The sequence below is a fragment of the Talpa occidentalis genome, unplaced genomic scaffold, assembly GCF_014898055.3.
Source record: "Talpa occidentalis isolate TD23 unplaced genomic scaffold, MPIMG_talOcc4v2.1 talOcc4.2, whole genome shotgun sequence".
Taxonomy (NCBI): domain Eukaryota; kingdom Metazoa; phylum Chordata; class Mammalia; order Eulipotyphla; family Talpidae; genus Talpa; species Talpa occidentalis.
The window spans coordinates 59,590,471-59,612,020 of record NW_023602073.1 but is presented as its reverse complement, the minus strand read 5'-3'; the positions used below and the strand labels follow the sequence as shown (position 1 = coordinate 59,612,020).

Sequence of the window (21,550 nt, the reverse complement as noted above, 5' to 3'; positions counted from 1 at the left end):
CCCATACTGTCTCTGGTGAATCTTCTCACCAACACTCACACACTCTTCTGGCCTGTTTGCATAAATAAATAATTTTTTAAAAAGTCAATAGCAGATCCTAAAGGGCCAAGGGGCTCAAGACGGGGCTTCCTGGAGGCCTTGCCGATTGGAAAGAACGCGACTGAGGGAAGAGGCTGGCCTAAAACTGAGTGGACTGTCACTAAAAGGGAGACGGGCACAGAAGATGGAGTTGGGGGGAGAAGGCTCTCAGGGATACGGAGTAATAATGATCTCGGTAGGAAAGGGGCCCCTCCACTCCTAGGCGGGTCGTCGTGCTCCAGCCCAACTTCGTCATCCCCTCCCCAAGCCTAGCCTGAGGCCTCCCAAGATAAATTGCCCCTCATAAACATGGCGGCGCCAACCTGGCCGAGCCCCTCAACAACATGGCGGCCGCCAGTAGCCCCACCTCCCGCCAAAGAGGCGACCAATGAGGGAGAAGCACGAGTGTTGCGCATGCGTGGTGCCATCTGGTGGGCACGTCCAGTAATGACTGGGGGATCCCAGCAAGTAATATGACTAAAAAGAAGCGGGAGAATCGGGGCGTCGCCCGTGAGGTGAGGGGAGAGGTGGGCGGGTGGGCCACATCGGCCGCGGGGTAGTGAGTCTGCCCGGCTGCAGGTTGGAGGAGGGGCGGAGGGGAGGAAGTCAGGGCGATGCGGCTTGGGCGAGGGACGCGAGGGTCGGGAGAGGGCCCGATGGGGTACCCCGAAGGTGAGAGGCAGGACAGGAGAATGGAATGTTGCAGCGCCTGAGGGGACCAGTAGAGGTAATAGCTAGAGATGAGGAGGCTTCCAGATGGGAAGCGAGATGGAGGTGAAAGGGCGCCCCAAAGAGGGTGTGACACAGAAGTGAGGGGCTTAAAGTCTGGGACAGTAACTAAGGAGGTCCTGAGGGAAGACATGTAAATGAAGCGTGCCCCAAAGGGGAAGGTGAGGGGAACCCCCAAAGGGTAGGGACCTGTAGATGAGGGCACCCCCCCAAAAGGTGAGGGAGCCCGTACCATTTAGTATATTCCTAGTGGCTTAAATATCCCCTGAGATGGGAAATTTTTCCTCTGGAGTACAAGCTTGTGGATTGGGAAAATTACTTTGAGAACCTGTAGGAATGGCTAAAGAAAATTCTAGTATGGTGATGTTTCCAATGAGCTTAAAATTTTTTTTAAAGATTTATTTATTTATACAAGAACTGGGGTACAGGCTAGATGTGCAGGAGGGTGAGGGGATTCACCAGAGACAGAGTGGGGAACAGAACAGGCAGATGGACCGAAATACACTGCTGCAGGGAGCAGCAGGCGTAGGCGGAGAGGTCTGCCGCGCCATATGGGTATCTCCCTGGCCAGTGGGGAATCGAACCAGCGCTCTAGAGGCTGTGGACAGCTTCACAGCACTGTGCTCAACCCGCTGCATCACCAGGGAGGCCCTGAGCTTAAAAAATTTTTTTCAAGTAGTGTTCTTTTTAAAAAAGATTTATTTTTTATTTATACAATAGCTGCATGTTACAGGCCAGAGGTGCAGGAGGGTGAGAGGATTCACCAGAGACAGAGTGGGGAGCGGAACAGGCAGACAGACCGAAAGCACTGCTGAGGGGAGCAGTGGGCACAACAGGAGAGGTCTGCCATGCTATGTGGGAATCTCCTTAGCCGGCCAGGAATCGAACCCGTGCTGCAGAGGCTGCTGCATGGAAGGGAAAGAAAAGTGCTGCATATTGGGCATCCATGCTATTTTACTTTCATTCACAGTTAACCCTCGCTACAGGCCTGTGAGAATTTTACAGGTGAGGAAACAGCTTTCAAAGTAGAGCCCAGGTTGAAGGAGCTCAGAATCAAGCACAGGTGATTTGCTTCTTCTAGTACCTCTGTTTCCTCTGTGTTAAAATTCCCTTAGAACTGTTGCAAGAGAAATACTTTGATAGTCTTCTTGGAGCTTACTACCTAGGTCAGTGGTTCTCAAACTTAAGAAAACATTAAGAAACATTTGTAGCACTAGTTTAAAAAGGAGAGTTGAGGGCCTCCCCAGTGGCGGTGGCGCAGGCGGTTGAACTCTGCACTGTGAAGCTGTTTGCAGCCTCTGCAGCGCGGGTTTGGTCCCAGCTGCTCCCCTCAGCAGTGTATTTAGTCAGTCTGCCTGTTCTGTTCCCCGCTCTGTGTCCGGTGAATCCTTTCACCCTCCCGCACCTCTGGCCTGTACCTCGGTTCTTGTATAAAAATAAATAAATCTTTAAAAAAAAAAAGAGAGAGTTGAATTCTCCCCCACCCAGAGTAACTTATTAGGATTTGGGTGAGCATTGGAACAAAGAATTTGCATTTTTAAAAAGATTTATTTGTGCATACAATAACTGGGGTGTAGGCCAGAGGTGCTGGGGCGGGAGGCTAGTAAGAAGATTCACCAGAGACAGAGTGGGGAGCAGAACAGGGGGATCTACTGAAATATACTGCTGAGGGGAGCAGTGGGTGAGACAGGAGAGGTCTGCTGTGCCATGTGGGTTAGCTCCCTGGCCAGAGATCAAACTCAGGCTGCAGTGACTGGCAATAGCTTGATAATGCTGAGAATTTAACCCCTATGCCACCAAGGAGGTCCCAGATTTGCATTTTTAACAAGCTACATATACCCATGCTGATGTAGGCTTTAGTACCATCCCTTAAGAAATATGGGTCTGCTTAGTAGGAAAAATAGGCTGATGAAAATGTTCTTAGAATAAAAATGGGGGTCTCCCTGGTGGTGCAGGGGTTAAAGACGGCGCTATAAAGCTATCACCTGCCACTGCAGCACAAGTTCGAGCCCCAGCCATGGAGCAACCCTCATGGCGCAGCAGATCTCTCCTGCCTCCCCAGCTGCTCCCCTCAGCAGTGTGTTTCAGTGGACCTCCTGTTCTGCTCCCCACTCTCTCTGCTGGATCCTCTCACCCCCCTGCACCTCTGACTTACACCCCAGTTCTTATATGCATAAATAAATAAATCTTTTGAAAAATAAAATAAAAATGGGTGAGAACACGGGAAAATAAGAAAGTCATTAGCTGATCCCAAAAGGCCCAGGGGCTAAAGATGGGGCTTTTAAAAGATAATAGTTCATAAGTGGTAAAATTATATGACATTATATAATAAGATTATAGACTTTGTATCCTGTATTAGGACATGAGAAGCTACTGTAACAGAGAAACTCCAGATTCAGTAGCTTCAAGAACAAGAAAGTTTTTTTCTAAAGGGCTAGAGGAAGCATCAGCAGATGTTGTCTGTAAAGGGTCAGATAGTAACTATTTTAAGGTTTGTCGGTCATATAATCTCTGTTGCAATCCCCATTATTCAAATTCTGTGTTTATGAATTTGCCAACTTGCCAAAATGTATTTGTAACCCCTAAGTCGGTACTCACCATGTTTTTGCAGTCATTCACAGACAGACCCAGAGCAGTGACAAATTTGAGTCACCACAGGCGCCATGTATCCAACTGAGGTCCTACGAGGCAGTGCTCTGCCTTCTTGTTTCAGCTGTCATAAATGTCCTTTTGGTGGTCTGTTTAGTGCCATATTTTTGCATTTTGATGCTTTTTGTTGGTGATTTTGCGTTTAAAATGGCCCCCAGGTGTAGTACTGAAATGCTGTCTAGTGTTCTTAAGTGCAAGAAGACAGTGTGCATTATCAAGAAAATGTGTGTTAGATAAGCTGTGCTCAGGCATGAATTATACTGTGGTTGGCATTGAATTCGGTATTAATGAATCAACAATAGATATTAAATAAGGTCTCTTTAAACAGAAACACTCACAAACAAGGGTTTGTATTGAACAGTTGATGAAAATGTGACCAGAGGCTTGCAGGAACCTTTCCTGCTTCAGTATTCAGTAATTCATTGTTGGCTGCAACTTTATAAAGCATAACTACCACGAATAACAAGAATCAGCTGTACGCAGGCTGTGTTAGCACAAAAGCAGCCGTTAACAGTAAGCAAATTAACGGACGTGGCTGTGTTCAATAAAATTTTATTTACAAAACAGGTGGTCGGCTGTATTTGCAAACCCTGGTTCAGAATACAGGACAGTGGTGGTTCTGCCCTATTCCTACCATCTTATGGATTTGCCATCCCCCCTCCTGTGCTCACCTCATGAATGAAACCAGGCCCAACCCCTTGATGAGTCCACTGGGAAGGAGAGTGGAGGAAGCACACCTGTTAGATCTTAAGGGTCCTGGGCATTTGCCCACTTTTCATGAACTTGAGGCGCTGAGAACTGCATTGACCAGCGAGAAGACTGCATGCCCTGCCCCAGCTCCGAGGAAGGGGCTTGTGTGTTTTAGTCTGCAGTCTCCACCTCGGAGCACAACGTACCTCGCAGCGTGGTTTTGAGGATTAACTGAGATGATACGTGTAGCCTGCCTACCCTAGAGTGAGTAATGGTGCTCGTATTAGTAGCCTTTGTCATTCTTTTTATCCTTCCATTTTGGCGAAGTCCGCCCTCTTGTTTGGACTTTGGTTTCCTGTCTGTAACTTGAAGGGGTTCAAGACTCACTGACAGTGGTTCAAATACAGATGGTAGCTGTCTTGCTTGGCTGACAAGAGTTTTACAAGGGTTTAGAATTTGGAAGCACATATGCTAATGTCTGCTACTGGTCACAGGTACCCATTTTTCTCACCCGTCGATACTGATATAAATATTTACCTCTGCTGTCCTTACGGCTACTTTTTCGCTTGGACATCTACGATGTGAGATCTATAACTGTGTGCCTTAGAAAAAGCTTGGCATCTGGCTGCCCTCCCCTCCCCCGCTTTGGTCCTCCATTGCCCCCAGCGGATCTGAGTATTGAATGTGCACTGATGCTCGGTAGCAGGAGATATTGTCCTCTTATTAAAAGTCGTGTGCGCAGAGCCAATGAAGTGGTGATTTAATCAAAAATGTTTGTTAATCTGACGAGTGCAATAAAACCCCCACAAGTGAGTGATCTCAGCACCTGCAAACAGTCTCCACTTGTAATGAAGCAATTACAAGCAGGCGGCACTCATCCTGAGGGCTGGCTCAAGCCAGCTGGAGCGGACAGGCACCTCCCAGGACAGCCCAGGCACCTCCGAGTCTCCCCGACTCCTCAGGGTTCCTCTCTTGACCTTTTCATCCGGCTCCTTTGCACTCTGTGAGCTCTCAGAGTTGGGGGGCGGGGAGGGATGGCTGTGAGTTTTAGTTTCTGAGAGTTAATTCGAGTGACTGAAGAGAATTATAATTGAGATATCAACAGCTCTGATGCTGCTTTTAACCTTGTGTGGGAGGAGGGAAAGGTGGTATTTCCGTCTAAACCGATAGGAGGGTTTTGGCTGAGGAAAAAGCTTTCATTTCATTGTAAACGGATGGGAGTTTGGCTGATGTATAAAAGCCCAACAGAAATGAGCTGTTACTTGGTGTTTTTATTTTCCTTTGACAGCGAGACCTTTCAACTTGGTGTCTTTAGATGTTGGTTTCAACAGTGTAGGGTAAAGAAAATATCAGGCTTTTCTGCCCTTCCGCCATCAGGATAGATGATGGATCCTTGTCCTGAATGCATGCCTGATGGTGGGCATCTGGAATAGGGTGTGGGCATAGGTAGATGGGATTCAGCTGAGCTAAGACTGTGCTTTTAAGGGCGGCGTCACGGGGGGACGCCAGCAGCCCCAGCCAGCAGCAGCAGAACCTGAAGGAGAAGCCGAAGCAGAAGCAGAGAACGCCAGAGAGCCCAAATAGAGTGAAGACTTGCTGGGGGCTGGGAGGCCTGCCAGCCTCCCAGCCCCCCAGCCAGCACCCCTGCCTGCCATATGCCTGGTGAACCCCAATAAAAAACCTGCAAAACTACTGAGGACTCTGACTGCTCCTTTACCCGGTCTGCATGGGATCAGAGAACCTGCACCGTGTCCAGTCCTGACCTTACAATTGGCGTAGTCGGCAGGATCCATGCAGACGGGTATTGGAGCCCTCCGAAGACCTGGAGGGACTAAGGAGAACAGACTTTGCCTGTGACGACGCTGGAGGCACCATGGCGGTATAGAAGATGGATACGTCCACGAGCTACAGGATGAGACCTGGCGTGAAGGAGACGCCCGAAAGGACCAGCCAACGACACCGGAAATGACCAGCCAACGACACCGGATAGGACCAGCCAACGACACCGGAAAGGACCAGCCAATGACCCCTGAGGCAGCAGGCCATTGCTGAAGCAGGGAGAGGCCAATGGACTGATAGACTGATTAACTGATGATTTTGGACTGACAATCCCGCCAGAAGGCGGAGGACCTTAGCAGGTTATGTTTATTTTTTGAGAATCTGGGGGTGGCCAGTGGGCCTAGATGGCCAAAAGCAGCCTGTGTATGCCCAGTGGCCAGGTGGAGGAGAAAAGCCAACTAAGGTGGCAAAAGCTGGTACTGATGCTAAGTTGAGAAGCCCTAAAGCGGCTGTTAAGCAGCCTGGGTATGCTGAAGCCCTGTGAGTCTCGTAAAATCACCTATGGGTGATGCCCTGCTCATTCTTGAGTGAGGGTGAGGAGCTGAGGAGCCCGTCCTTGGGGGACGGGTGGGGAATGTGGCTTGGGGTGGAGCCCAAGCCAAATGCAAAGTTTGGATCCCCAACCCATGTGCTTGTGCAGTGGGTTGGCTTGAGAGCAGGGGTCTGTGAGTCGCATGGGTGGCCATGAAGGCCGAGTGTTGGAGCGACTGCAGACAGAAACCCTGAGGGTTGGCGATTACCCCCAACAGAATAAAATTGCCAATCCCAGAGCTAGTGCATCCTGGGGGTGGATGCTGTGTGTGCCTTGTGCCGAGACTACAGCCAGAGAAGGCCAGGAAGCCTGACGGCTCCTGGTGTGTTATAGCAGATACCGTGTGTGATTTCCCCTCCCTCGTATGAGCAGTGCCTTCGGCAGCAGATTTGGTGGCTCATCTGCTGGTACCAATAATTGTCTTTTGCACTTGGTTGGTGCCCTGCCTGGACTTATTTGTGTTCTGTTGTATTTTGTTATGTTGTATTTTGTTATTTGATGTATTTGCTTTTGTGGGCCATGGCTGCATTGTTTGTTTGCTTAGAAAATTGTGTATATATGTATAGACTGTATGGCAGAAAACCCTGAGGGGGTGGACTGTAGGGTAAAGAAAATATCAGGCTTTTCTGCCCTTCCGCCATCAGGATAGATGATGGATCCTTGTCCTGAATGCATGCCTGATGGTGGGCATCTGGAATAGGGTGTGGGCATAGGTAGATGGGATTCAGCTGAGCTAAGACTGTGCTTTTAAGGGCGGCGTCACGGGGGGACGCCAGCAGCCCCAGCCAGCAGCAGCAGAACCTGAAGGAGAAGCCGAAGCAGAAGCAGAGAACGCCAGAGAGCCCAAATAGAGTGAAGACTTGCTGGGGGCTGGGAGGCCTGCCAGCCTCCCAGCCCCCAGCCAGCACCCCTGCCTGCCATATGCCTGGTGAACCCCAAATAAAAAACCTGCAAAACTACTGAGGACTCTGACTCCTCCTTTACCCGGTCTGCATGGGATCAGAGAACCTGCACCGTGTCCAGTCCTGACCTTACAAACAGCCAGTTGGTCTTCACAGATGTGTAGTGTCTTCGTTGACATCCTGAAGGGGGCAGCTTGGTTAGATCTGGTCCCTAATACAAAACTCCTATCAGTTTGAAAAGATTTTGGCTACAGGTCACAGAAAGCCGACTCTCCATGAGGTAAATAAATAAGAGTATACATTTTTCCCCTAACAAAAATAATTGGAGGCATATGCTTACTGGCATTTGTGCAAAAGCTCAGCTCTGTCAGGACCAGCGTTTCTCTGTTTTTGTAGCTGTTTTGGTCACAGGATGGCTGCCACTGCTCCAATCATCAGATCCAACTCAAATTCAGGAAGGAGAAAGGAACTACAACACTCTCGGTCTCTTTATCAGCAAAGCATCAGCTCTCCCAGTTGACCTCTGGCAGTGATAGCGCTGAGGCTCCACCCTTGGGCCACCAGGGAGACCCAGCAACATTTCATTAGCCAGAATTGGGTTACGACCAGCCGTGCTGCAGCGAGACTGCGAAAGCATCTGTTGAGCTTTTGTGACTTCTGTAGTGGAGGAGGAAAGAACAGGAGGGATTGGGAATCGGTGTTGTATTGACCCACCAACAGTACTTTAAGAAATAAAAGCTAATGGGAGTTGTTTAAAATCCACTGGCTTCCATCAGAAAAAGAGGCCAGGGTCTGTGAAAAGGAAGAGGAGGTAGGAGGTTGAGGGGAGAAAACAACCAAGGCAGGATGAGCACCAGGAGGAACCAATCCTTGACGCTTGTAATTATTTGTTCATTGTCAGCAGCGCTGAAAGCGCCACGAGGGCAGGGAGGGACAGAAGCACTAAACGTGGATGAAGAGAGCCTCTGTTCTAGAACACGCTGTGCACCAGGCTGAGGGGAACCTGCCAATTTTCTGAGACAGGGAGAGCAGCGACTTAGTGGAACATCAATAAAATATTGACTGAGTTGGCTTGAGCGGCTGGAGGAGGTACTTGAACCCTCACCCTTGACGTGTGGGCCCAGTTGAGTGGTTTGCTGGTCAGAGGTGAGAAGGCCACGCTGGAGCACGTGGTTGGGTGTGCCTGGCTGGGGCGCCAGAGGCCGGGGCTGCGAGGGAGGCTCCCCGCGCAGACTGTTCAAGGGCCACTGACCATTAAATGAGCCTCACCTGCTGCCAGGCACCAGCGACAGGTCGCCACTGGGCAGGTGATTTCTCTCTGCAGTCTGTGTCTGGCTCTGCTCCACTTGATGGGGGTCAGGAGACTAAAACCTCATTACCTAACGCGGCTGGATGTCAGCATGTGTGGAGTGGCTGTTTGCCAGCATCTTAATTAATGAATTCATAAGGCGCGGGGTGGATGCCAGTTCTTGAAAAGTGCTCTGAGCCTTTCAGTGATGAAGAAGCTTTTGCTAATTTATCAAAAAATACATATTGGGGGAAGAAGAGAAAAACCAACCCCAAACAACGTTCTGGCCCACAGACAGCTGAAGGCTTCAGGCAAGGACTGACGTGGCTCTGCTTGCAGGGCCGCTTGGCCACCATCTCAGCATGCTGGAGGTCTTGGGGCTTGTGTGGGCTTCAGTGGGGCCCCTTGTGTGCCTGCTCTGCTCCACCAGGGAGAGAGACTTCTCAGGGGGCCATGATCTGGGGAGCAGTGGATGGAGTTGTTCTCTGCCCCCACAGAGCCTAGGAGCCTCCTCCACAGGAAAACATCCTTAAGAGATGTCAGGGTAATCAGCCCTTTGGGGTTTGAGACTGGTCACCTGGAAACGCGAGGCCTTGACCCCCAAGTGACTTGGCAGTATGGCCCAGAGGCCCCAGATGGAAAGCCCCAGCGCTCCTGCCAGAGACCATCTGGTCAGGCGGTCTGCCTTCTTCCCTCTTCATAATAAACGTCCTGGGGCCTCTCTGACGTGTGAAAGTAAGTGGATTTGCAGAAATCCAGTTCCCAGGCTGCTGGGGCCCCCGAGATGAAACAGCTGACACCCCTTCCAGGCTGTGAATTAGCAAATGAAAAGAAAGACTTTGATACCCTTTGGGGAGAAATGGCAAGTCAGGCCCAACTAGCCCAGGCTTCTTCTCAAAACTGGGTCTGTTTTGTGTGAATCTTGCAGATGCTTTGGCAGTTTAGGCGATTGGGGATGTTTGTGGAGCCAGGAGACGGAGGGCAGTTGCCTCAATGTGAGGACAGAACGTCGCTCAGCTCCTGTCTTGCTGTCTCCAAGCAAATAGATTTCAGTCAGGTTTCCCCCCGCACAGGGAGTATCTGTTATGTGGACAGAGACCAAGCAAAGCCATCGTACAAGATTATTCAGAGCAGAGAATCTGTGGCAGCCAGATCCACCAGCTTAGAAGGGCTTCGACCGGGATGTGGAATGACTTTGTTCCACAAAACCCTTCCTTGTCATGATGTTTTCGTGAAGGATTTTGACGAAAGACCTTGAAGTGGTGGGAAGGCATTAGCTCTGAAGCAGAAAAACCCAAATCCAGACCCCAGTTTGGCCACTTCTAATTGTACAACTGTGGGTAGGTTGCTTAAAATCTCTGCACCAGAGCTGGCTCCTCTGTAAAGCAGGGCCAGTCCCTTCCCTGCAGAGATGATGCAGATGCTGGGTCACGCGACCCAGCATGCAACGTGCCGGGAGCTAAGATGGCTCAGAGCTCGTGGCTCTCTGCCTTCTCCACAGGCCCTGGTGGCTAACGACTCGGCTCCCACTGCCAGCGCCCCCATACCGGCAGTGTGACCCTGGACAAAGTACTTCATCCCCACGGCCCAAGTTCGCTCATCCACAAAATGTGGATACTGATGCTCACATCACAGTGTTGTGAACGTGCCGTGCATGAGTCTGTGTGAAGTGCTCAGAGGGGTCCTGGCACATCGTGCGTGCCCAGGGATGCTTGGCTGCTGCTGGTTATGGTGCTACACAGGTTTACTTTTGGCTTCTGGAGGCTACTTTGACTCATACTCTGATATCCAGACCTTGAAACTTGGTGGCTTGAACTGGGCTCAGCTACCCTGATAGTTTGCTATTTATTAGATCTTGTTGCCTGGCCACGTACATATGCGATGTGCCCTGCGAGCCCTGCCCGACTCCTGAACATTCCCATACTCAGCCGCTCTGTCACTCGCCGCCACAGGTCCCAAGAGCAAGGCCAGCAAGACTGGGAACTGCTTCCTAAATCAGAAAGCCGAGGCTCTGTGGCCCAGAGCCAGGCCCCGAGAGTGCTTTCTGCTCTTCTCTAGACAAAAATCTGACTCCTTAGGGCACAGGCGGGGAGCCACCTCCCAGGGGCTCTTGGGTGCACCTTCAGCCTCCTTCAGTGGGAGCACAGCAGCCTGTGGCTGTGCTCGTGGGCAGACTCCCAGCAGAGCCAGACTGGGGCTGGCACCCGCGAAGGGCCTGACCTAACCTGCGTATCCATGCGTGAGCTGGCACTCAGGTTCCTGCCCCCGACGAAGCCTCATCTGGAGCTTCGATTCAGGAGGCCCCACACTCCTGGAAAGATGCCTCAGAGATTTCAGATGAATTTTATAGTTTCTCTTAACATGGTAGTTTTATGGCATATAGGACCCCAGGGAGACTTCCCTAAAGCTCCCAGAATAAGGTGTTATTCCCCAAGTCAGGTGGCAGAGGGACTTTGCTTAGCTGGCTCAGGGCTACTGAACTGCCAGCGGCAGTGAGCCGGGCGCCTAGAGCCGCAGGCAGGGGAGGGCCCTCGAGAAGGCCTTGAGAAGAGTCCACCCCTGATGACTGAAATGAAGGAACCTTGTCTTCCTGTGGCGCCCACCAGCAGGAGCAGTGGTCCCACTTGGCTGGGTTTGGGGCCTCTGTTGACCGTGACTGCAAGGGCTGAACTTAGATCTTTGCATTCCTCAGAAAACATGCCCACCTCTGTGGAGAATCCATGGTCTTAACACTTTTCTTTACTGGGCCTGGCCTTCTGCCCCGCTCTCAAAGCCACCTGCCAGGCTCCCCTGGCCCGTCTGCTTGGATAAGAAAGGCAGCAGCTGTCATCCCGATGTGGGTGGAGTTGCTGTGGGCCTTTCCTGGTACAGCACAGACTTTTAGATCCTGTCTTTGGGCACCCCCCGCGGCCTCTCCCTCTTACTTGGGAGATACTCCACCTCACAGACCTCTTTTCCCCTCCTGCTTCTGCCCTCATGCTCCGTGGCTTCCCTGTCTAGGCACAGACTCCTCAGCAGTCCCCATGGACTGCTGGTTTTAGTCACGCTGGTCTCGCTTGGGGTGAGGAACAGACTTTCCCACCAGGACACCCGCTTGCTCACCACCTGCTTCTGTCTCTGGACCTGTTTGTACACAGTTTTACAAAACACCTGTGAGGCCCTCGCCTCAGCGTGAGGTGCCAGAGGCAGTGTACCAACGTAGGGAGCTCGCCCCACAGCCTTTCCTACTTCCCGGGGCCCCTTGGCAGCTGTGCTTCACCTGAGGACTGGCATCTCGGTGGCTTAGACGCAGCGCTCTTTCTCCCTGTGTAAAAAGGGGCACTTGGTCTGAGTATAAATATAATGTACAGGCACTTCTTAATGTTACTGTACATCGGGCGTGCTCTGCGCCATGCTGGCCTATCTTAGCGCGCTGTCTCGGTGTCGCCTTGGCGGCTTCCACGTTGCCTGGATGGTCAGCCAGCAACGCTACCTCCTTGGCTCCAGGAGAGTCCCGGCATCTGAGCCAGCTCGAGCCAGCCATGCTTTTCCTGCCAATTAACCCATAGTCCAGCCTGTCTCTCAAGAGCCCATGGAACCTCCATGGCCACCAGAGTGTAACCTCTCCCATCTTTCCGCTTTAGTCAAATTCTTGCTCCCAGCTTAGCTGGATGCTCGCCTCCAGGAGCCGTGGGCTCCGGCTGCCGGGCTCCACCTGCCATTCCACATCTCCTCAGATGCCCATACCTGAGACTCTTCTGTCTTTTGACAGTGTTCTTACCCCCAGGTTCAGTCTTTACAACTTGACACCGGCTCCAGAGGCCTGCCCAGCTTTGTCCCAGGGCAGGATGACAAGGTTTCTGCCCTGCTGTTTCCCGAGACAGCTAGACAGGCTGGTTTGCAGGGCGAGGCTGCTCTGATGGTCTGTCCTGCAGGCCCCCGCTGCTGAACCCCATAGACTCAGAGGGTCAAATCCAAGTCAGAGGGGTTCCCTGATTCACTGCTGCCAGCCAGTGGCCAGTGGAAATTTCTGTCCATTTCATACCTACTTCCATCACCTCCTCTTAATCTTGCCACAAATGAATACTGGTCCAGTGAAAACCATTCTCTGATTATTATGATAGGAAACATTTGTTGAACTCTCACTCTGTATGTTAGAAACTGTCCCAGAGAGCACCTTACATGTCCTGTCTATGTCTTCACGATTCTTTGAGATATGAAAGGTATTCTTTGTTGTACAAATGAATAAACTGAGGCACAGAATAAAGGAACTTACCAGTTGGTGCGGCAGGTGAGCCACAAGCCGAGGCCCCTGCTTACAGCCCTGAAAATCCAACTAGGGACTTCCTGTAAGCCCACTTTCTGGGCCCACCTTACTGGGCCAGCTCCCTCTGCAGTCACCAGTTCCGACCCCACCATAACTAAGAGATGCATCCTAACCCTCCCTCCCCACCTTCTCTGCAGCCAGGAGGGCATCCAGAATACTTGCACCCACTGTTGTGGCTGCTTCAGCCCGGCTGCTGCTCTGGCAAATGCTGCAAGGTGTTTGACCGCCAGCAGGGTCACCTTCTGGGGGCAGCTTTGTGGCCTACCAAAGAGCCTCCTGACGGTCTCAGCCTCCCCTCACTCTGCCCACATCAAGCAGCTGGCTATAGAGAAGGGGAACTTGCTATTTAGAAGAGAATCAGAGAGAGCTGTCAGCAGGACATAAATATTCATAGAGGGAGGTTAGAACTCCAGTCCCTAAAACCTTGATTTGTGTTCGTCCGTTTAAGCCTCATTAAAAAGTGGTAAATGAAAGTGGGGATATTCAGTGGAACTGCAGATAAATTGGCCTTGTTCACATAAAGGCCTCCCACTGCCAGCTCCACAAGTCCTGCCCAGAGCACGACACAGACTGGCTCGGCCACTTGTGGTTTGCCAACCTCAATTTAAAGATTTTGCTTAGCATGAGTTCCTGGCCTTGCTCTGGGCCAATTACCACTTGTTTGGGCCCTGGTAGCCTTCCAGACATGTTTAGGGATGAAAATGCCCAGCCTGCTCCCTCCCCAGAATGACATGCAAACCAGAACTGGCCCAAGGGGTAGCAGGGAGAAATCTTAGCTAGAACTCAGACTTGCACTGGGCCATCCACAATGCTCATGATCTCTGTGTGCTGCTTCTCCTAGCTTCCTGCAGCTTCTGTGAGCAGAAGGGGAGGGTTTCAGACTCCTGTTACTACATGAGACTGTAAGGGTCTCTAGCTCTGCCTGCCCATGCCCATCCCTGTTCAGGGCATGGCTACGAATAGTGCCGAGGGCCAGGCTTTGTGGTGATCACAGAGAGGAGACAGATGGCCACCGTGCCGACTAGGCCAGGAGCTACAAAATAGGCAGGCCTAGGGCCCGGGCAGTCACTTACACACATGGATGGACCCACTTGTTGGCTAGACTGGGTGCCTGGGCTACAGGTTTACACTGTCTGCCCTGTGGGCTCCCAGAGTTTGGGAAGATGAGGTCTGGACACATGTCGCTGGGGTGACATAGTATGCGCTTGGCCCACAAGGAGGGCTGATCAATTTGCCAGGGGAAGGAGGCAGTGCCCCTCCAGCCAAAGGCGGCAGAGAACCTCATGTAAGAGCCTCAAGAAAAAGCTGCTTTGGGCCTCCCCTGGTGGCGCAGGCAGTTGAGCATCGCGCTGTGAAGCTGTCCGCAGCCTCTGCAGCGCCAGTTCGATCCTGGCTGGCCAGCGAGGATCCCACATGGCGCAGCAGACCTCTCCTGTCTCGCCCGCTGCTCCCCTCAGCAGTGTATTTCATCAGTCTGCCTGTTCTGCTCCCCACTCTGTCTCTGGTGAATCCTCTCACCCTCCCTCACATTTGGCCTGTACCCCGGTTCTTGTATAAATAAATCTTTAAAAAAAAAAAAGGAAAGAAAGAAAAGGCTGCTTTGGAACCTATTGTGGAATCTGCTGCCCTGATTGCAGTTTCTATACCATGGAAAGCAAATAGCAAGTCTTGGGGTACTGAGGGCTAGTGTATTGGGGGTGCTGTTGTGAAGGCAGGCTGCACAGTGGCCTGAAGCACCTGTTGCAGCTCCACTGCCCTTTACATCAGGCTGTTGCTGTTGGGAAGCCTGGTTCTCCAGTGCCCGGTGCCTGCCTGTTGCCTACAGTGCAGGCACGGGCACAGCTCCTGCCTGTGGCTGTTTCCCAGGACGGCCCTTCCTTTGGTGCCCATTAGCAGAGAAATGACACAATTAACCAGGCAATTAACTGGAGGCTCTGTATTTGCTCCCTCCCACAGGGCCCTGCTTCCGGAGCTGGAGTTAGTAGTGGACTGGGCCTCAGGGGAGAGGGCGGCTGGTGTGCCACTGGACTGGGTGTTGGGACTAGGGAAAGCAGCTGGCCCAGAGCTGCTGGGATAGGTGCAGGCAAAGAAGGCCCAGAGATTTCAAGTGCAGCTCTCCCGGCACCAGCCCCAGGGCATTGTCTGGCTCCAGGATTCTGCCTGGAGTTGCCGATTTCCATTTCTGCAGGGGGCACTTCACTAGGGATTGGAGCAGAGAACTGGCTGAGGCCCTTAAGGAGAGACATGCTCCTCTGGCTCCTCAGAAGTCATCCCATGGGGGAGGGGTGTGTGTGGTAGGGGTGGGGGGAGGGATGTTCTTCCATTTGTGAAGTAGAGGTCGATTTGCTGTCCCTCCCAGTGATGTGGTGAGAATGAGCAGAGTCAAGGATGGAAAATGAACATTACAGAGCTCCAAGGCACTCTCCAGTCGGCCGCTGTGAGGGCCAGGGCACTCTCTGAACCTCCTCCCACCCCCATGAAGTGTGGGCCCCCATGGCCGGGCAGAGGTGCCAAGAGCAGGCAGGACCAGAAAGGTGGGCAGTTAGGGACCTGGAGACTGAGCCTGTCAGAGACAGGGACACAGGTGAACTTTCAAAGCCAAATGCATGTTACCAAGACCCAGGCTTGGACAGTCCAATTCCATATTTGACATTTCCCCACAATACAAATTACTTTCCTAAGAACGTATCTTTAATTTTCCCATAATCAAAACAAATGGGAGAATTGTTATCTCTGGTGGTTAACCTTTTGGGAGCTTAGCTACTTTGCCACAAGTAGGCTACCTCAATGATGGGCACTTTTTGCATAAGAATTAAGGCAGAAAGAAACAGAAATATTTGGGGGCTACATTTTTTTAACACTAATTTTTACTGACTTTTTTAAAAGATTTTTTTATTTATTTATGCATACAATAACCGGAGTATATAGGCCAGAGGTGTGTGTGTGGGGGTGGGAGGCGGTGAGAAGATTCACCAGAGACAGAGTGGGGAGCAGAACAGCAGACTGACTGAAATACACTGCTGAGGGGAGCAGCAGGTGAGACAGGAGAGGTCTGCTGCACCATGTGGGTAGCTGCCTGGCCGGGAATCGAACTCGTGCTGCAGTGACTGCAGATATCGTGATAACACTGGGACTTTAACCCTTGCACCACCAGGGAGGCCCGCCTTTTATTCTAGGATCAGCTGCCTGCGTTGTGACCAGAGCTCGGGTGCTCCATCATGGGTCCAAATGGGTCTTGTGCTGTGGAGACAGAGCTGAGGGGCAGCTGTAACACCCACAGCCATTTCAGTGGGGCACAAAGAGCTTGGGGTGGGAGCTGTCCAAGACTCCTAGCAGCTCTCTCCTCTATCCTGTCCCAGGGTCCCATCTGCTGCCCATCTCTGTCTACCTGCGAGCAGCGTATCAGAGCGAACTCATCGTATGTTATGTTTCAGATCGATGGGTTGGAGAAGAAGCTGTCACAGTGTCGCAGAGACCTGGAGATTGTGAACTGCAGGCTCTATGAAGAGCTGCTGAGCCTAGAAGTCAGGTAATGCCTCCCACCCCCAGTATCTATTCTAGAAGGCTGAGCTTCTGCCCCTCTTGCCCCCGTCCTGGTGTGCGCCAGCTGCCTCTCAGGTGGAAATGGAAAGGACTTGAGCCATAAAACTTTCTCCCTTCGCAGGAGGTCTCTGGAGAGGGAGAAAAACAGCCTGATGAGCAAAGTCTCCAACTATGGTAAGAAAGCCCCCTTCTGTTACCAGCTCCACACACTAGTCCCCAAGGTCAGGAGGGGGCAGACAGCCCAAGGAGCCCCAGGAAATAGGGAGCAAGAGGGTTCTTCGGGAGGAGCCAGATCGCAGGAGGCTGCAGAACCCACTATAGGCCCACTATCTAGAAAGAGCAGGTTTGTTCTTTGTTCCAAGGGAAGAAAGGCCCATGGGTCTGTTTTCCCTCATGAGACAAAGGGATATGGCTGTCACCAGGTCCAGGAAAGACTCACATTCACTCGGACTTGGGAGGGCTCTTCGCCCCCACCCCCAGGAAAACCCTGCCATGGGAGTAAAGGCTATCAGGGCTGGGGCGAAGGAGGAGCCGCTTGGGCTTGGAAGGCTACCACGGGTGGAGCAATGCTGCCACCTTCTGGGCTCTGGGAGCAGAGCCAGGTGGCGCACAGGGCAGGGCTGAGAGCTAAAGCGCAGATGACTGACCACCCCCACCCCACCCCAGTCCCTGTCCTCATAGGCCTGGGAGGAAAAAAGATGCGCGCAGGCTCCTCAGACGTGCGGTTCTCCCAGAGGGCTGGACTTGACCACTAGTCAGCCCAGATGGCAGAAAACCTCCCAGAGGGAGATTTCAAATCAATACAATCCTCCCCCCTACCTGGACTCAGTCTGGCCTGTCCAGAGGTGTGCAGGCTTCTCTCCCTCTCACAAAGTCCAGCATCAGCACTCACTTTAGCCCTCAGAGTACATGTCATGCGGGACGGATACCGTGCAGCTGTAGAATAGCAGGACTGGCTTCAAGACACACTGCCTCCTCTTAGCATCCCTAGTTCCTGCTCACACTGGGCTCCCAGCAGAAGGCTGGGCTGGAAGCATACGCGTTGCCCCACCCATACCTGGTCTAGTGCCAAACCCACCGAGGAGGACCCAGCACTGGCCACCACACAGGGATGTACACCACAGAGCTCGTGCCGGAACAGGCCAGAGGGCTCACCTGGTGAAGCCATGCCCCCACCTAGCTGGGTTTTCAGATGTGGCTTTTTTGGTGACCCCTCCCCCATCTGATCCATCTTCAATTTGGAGAGATGGTTGAACAGCATTGTGTGTTGAGATTTTGGGGGGCTGGGACCTTTAGCCAAAAGGTTGTGAGGATCTGGGCAGACCAAGGACAGTCATTCTTAGGGATAAGGAATTGGGCACTACCCTGCACTCGGTAGTGCCCATTGTGGGAGAGGCAGATGAGAGAAGCAGATGGGCCCAAACTACTTGTTCCACCCCCGCTACTGTTTCGTTTCAGAGAAGGAGCTAAAGTTACTTCGGCAGGAGAACAGGAAGAACATGCTGCTCTCTGTGGCCATCTTCATCCTCCTGACCCTCATCTACGCCTACTGGGTGGTGTGAGCCGAGATCACTCCACAGCCACGCGGGCGTCCCCCCTCCCTAGTCAGGGTCCAGCAGGCCCTTCAAGCCTCAGGACCAAGGTGCGGGAGCATTTCTCCTCGATGCGGACTCCTGAGCACAGCTTCCTGTCAACACAGCCCCACTTGCCTCCCTGTCCTGCTATGGGGCCTGGTCACCAGGACTTTGTGCTGGCTCCTCCCTCAGCCTAAAGGAAAGGCAATAAAGAACACCCGGGCTGCTCCTGTCTGCTGTGTAAATGTCACGGTCTGACTGTAGCTGGGGGGCAGCGGGGGCTGCGCTCAGGAATCAAGAAAAAAGAGATGTTCAAGGGAAAACTCGTGGCTTAGAACTCAGAGGGGAGTGAAGGAGGGGCTATGAAGGTGAGTCCCCAGCTTAGGTGTGGACTAAGGAGACCATGGGAAGCACTTTCCAAGCCAACAGGCTCTGCTGAAAGCTACAGCATGGCTTGGACATCACGGCCGAGAGGCAGACATTGTACCATCTGTCCACCGCCCTCTTACCTTCTAGTCAGTGCCACTGCCTGTAATTATGGCAGGAAAAATGCAGCCTGTGCTGCCAAGGGTGACTTGGGACTTGAAGTGGTCCTGTGGAGGTGCACAGGAGCGCAGAGTTAATCCATCTTTGAGAGGCAGGCAGGGCTAGTGAGGCCTCTCGGAGTGAGTGGGCAGCAAGAGCCATGGTAATGACCACACAGCCTTACGGTGACAGTGGCCAGTAAATCAGGTGGGGTTTTGCAGTGAGTGGTAGGGGTGGGGCTGATTGGGGGGAGCAGAAGCAGCAACACAGACATCACCCGCTGCCCTTCAGCACACTCTTAACTCTCCAATCCCAGCAGGGGCTGGGGAGGCCAGTGAGGGCAACCAAAACAATGAAGCTGCTTCGGCTTGGGCGCTGGGATGACACCAATTACAAAAGTAAAAGCAAGGAGAAGAGTTGCCCTGGGAGCTGCGCTATGTGCCATCAAGGAAGGTTCCTTGGGGCCAGGGTTAAGGAGTCAAGCAAAGTGGGGGGATGGGGAGCATGCACCAGAGTGATGGAAGCGGGGGTGGGGAGGATCTGGTCTGGAGCAGAGAGGGAGGCCATCAGCATCTGCACATCCCCCACCCCAAGCACAGTCCCCCGAGGAGGGGAGGCGCAGAGCAGGGGAGGCCGGCCAGGGTCAGCAAAACCATCTCTCCCTCCCTCTCATACCCTGTCTAGTGACACTAATTGGTCTGACGCCTCTGTTATTTTAGTCACAGACTGATCCTGGATTGTCACAGTGCCACGGTGGAGTGAGCTGTGTGATTTATGTAAGGGGGAAGGTGCCTCCTGGCCCCGCTGGGCTGTAGGTTCATTCATTCTCCAGTCTCTGCTTCCAACAGGAGCCACATAATTTCCTGACTCTTCTGGGGCTCAGTCTCCAGCAGCAAGCAACAGTCTGAGCCTGCCGGGGCCCAGGAACTTAGGCTGTGATCAAACCTTTTCTCCCCTCTTCTTTGAGTAGAACTTCCTCTCCTTCACCTCTCCAGCCCCAGCTATTTCATCCAGGCAAGTCCCAGACCACAGAGCACGGAGGACAAACAGCAGCAGCCCTAGCACATAGTCACACAGGCATTAAAAATATGTTTATCTTTAATGATCCAAGATTCTGCAAGACACACGGATATACCCAGAATTGGGTGGAAATACAGCATCTCAGTGGTGCTGCTGCCAACCTGGTCGGGGCTGGGGGATGGGGTGGGGGGGGTCGGATGCTGGCTGGAGACCTCACAGTGAAGTCAATTCCAACCTCACTGGGAGCCTCAGTGCCCTATCTCCATGGAAACCAGTCTAGCACTGGGATGGGACCCTAGGGAGCCCATATGAACATCTCTGAGAGGTATTTCCTATTAAAAACAACCACAGGTGCCCTCCCCCACCCAAAGCTACTGCCCAGTTTCCCCTCTTCCCCCTCCGCCTCTGCCAAGATAGAGGAAATGGAGTGACCACACACGGACAAACAAAAGTGACTGTACCCCCTACTGGGGAAGGAAGAAAGAGGTTGGGATAAGGGTAGCAAGGTGGTGTGGCAAATGGGGGTGCCATGATTGCCAGGGGGGGGCTAGGTGAGACCCAACCCCAGAGGTACCCCCTGTTCTAGTCAGGCCCCAGCTGCTGGGACCTAGAAAAAGGCAGCTCTTCAAGGCTGCGTCTTCCCCTTCCAGAGCTGCCCAAGGTTCAGATCAAAAGGGGCTAGGATCCAAGAAGGGCATACAACCCCAGGCGGCAGTCACACTCGCAACCTAAGACAGCATGACCTGCATCCCACTGTTACCAGGGATGTGTGGCCCACACACCTCCCCTCCCGACCTCCTCTGACCTGTCAGAGGTCCAGGCTGGGAAGAACTGCAGGGAAGACCAGGACAGGGCGAGGAGGAGACAGAATCTTCAACTTGGCATCAAAACAGCAAGTTCAAAGAAAGAAAACCTTGATTTGTACAGCAGCTGCTCCTGGGCAGCTCAGAATAGTGGGCCTCTACCCACTCAGGGTTGGCCCAATAAAAAGCTGGGCAAAGTGGGCGCATGGCTGCCCTCAGGACAGTGCACAGAACTCAGAAAAGTGAGTCTACAGGATACAGGCAAGAACAGTGGACCCTGAAGCCCTGCTGCTCTTTGACACCTCCTCTACTGGCCCCACAGACCTAGACCCTGAACTCAAACCTGCTCAGGAGCAGCGTCCTTCAGGCCAAGTCTTGGCAGAGTAGACAGTTCCCAGGCAGGTCTCCGCGGAGAAAGTCCAAAAGGTGTCCCAGAAGGAACATGTGAGTATCGCTGAAGGCCCCTAACAGATCTTCAGGGGAGATGGAGAGGAGACCGCCCATCCATCATGGGCAGGCTGCAGTGACCATGCTCCCGAGTCCCTTTCCAGAAGGAACCAGTACCAGAAGCCCAGGCACAATGCCCTGACTCAAAGACAGGGCATTCGGCAGGGGTGGGTGTCCCCTCAGGCGCTGTGTGTCTGGATGAAAGAGAGGACAACCTCCTTGGACAGCTTGTCTGGATCCTGGGGTTTCTGGGAGTCGTGCACACGGATGCCATCCCCCCACTCCCAGAAGAGCCGGCCATAGTAGCAGATGCTGGAAGGGGGGCAGGGAAAGGTAGTCAGAGCATTGCATCTAGGGGGAGCAGGACCAAGAAACCACCATCCACCCCTGGCTGCAGTGACTTAGGGGGTGGGTGTGTTCTTATCAATGGCTCATTATGGGACTTCCCTCTGGCAACCAAAGGGTACCCAACAGGCCCCAGCTCCTCTCCCTGCCTCCCCAAACAGCTGCTGCTGCTAATTGCATCCAACTGGATTTCTACAATTACTGATATTCCTGGTTTTTCTGTGTGAGCTACTCTAATGGAACAGTATTGGTGTGGTGACAGAAACCAGTGTCAATGGCT

The 21,550-nt window shown here is 52.6% G+C and overlaps 2 protein-coding genes across 3 annotated transcripts in view; one reads left to right on the top strand and one right to left on the bottom strand.

Annotated features, from left to right (window-relative positions):
* The first annotated feature begins 507 nt into the window (after positions 1–507).
* CCDC167 (coiled-coil domain containing 167) lies at positions 508–18,397 on the top strand. The gene is made up of 4 exons (XM_037519629.2): positions 508–593; positions 16,448–16,542; positions 16,678–16,730; positions 18,015–18,397. The coding sequence occupies exons 1-4, from the start codon at positions 552–554 to the stop codon at positions 18,116–18,118; spliced, it is 294 nt and encodes a 97-aa protein (XP_037375526.1). The 5' UTR covers positions 508–551; the 3' UTR covers positions 18,119–18,397.
* Positions 17,249–21,550, bottom strand: part of CMTR1 (cap methyltransferase 1) — a 110,597-nt gene continuing 106,295 nt past the window's right edge. The window contains exon 24 of one of the 2 annotated variants that reach the window (XM_037519621.2): positions 17,249–21,237. In XM_037519621.2, coding sequence (XP_037375518.1) covers positions 21,105–21,237 — 133 coding nt within the window. In that variant the 3' untranslated portion in view covers positions 17,249–21,104. The remainder of the gene's footprint in view (positions 21,238–21,550) is intronic. The other variant, XM_037519620.2, reaches the window with a different exon arrangement.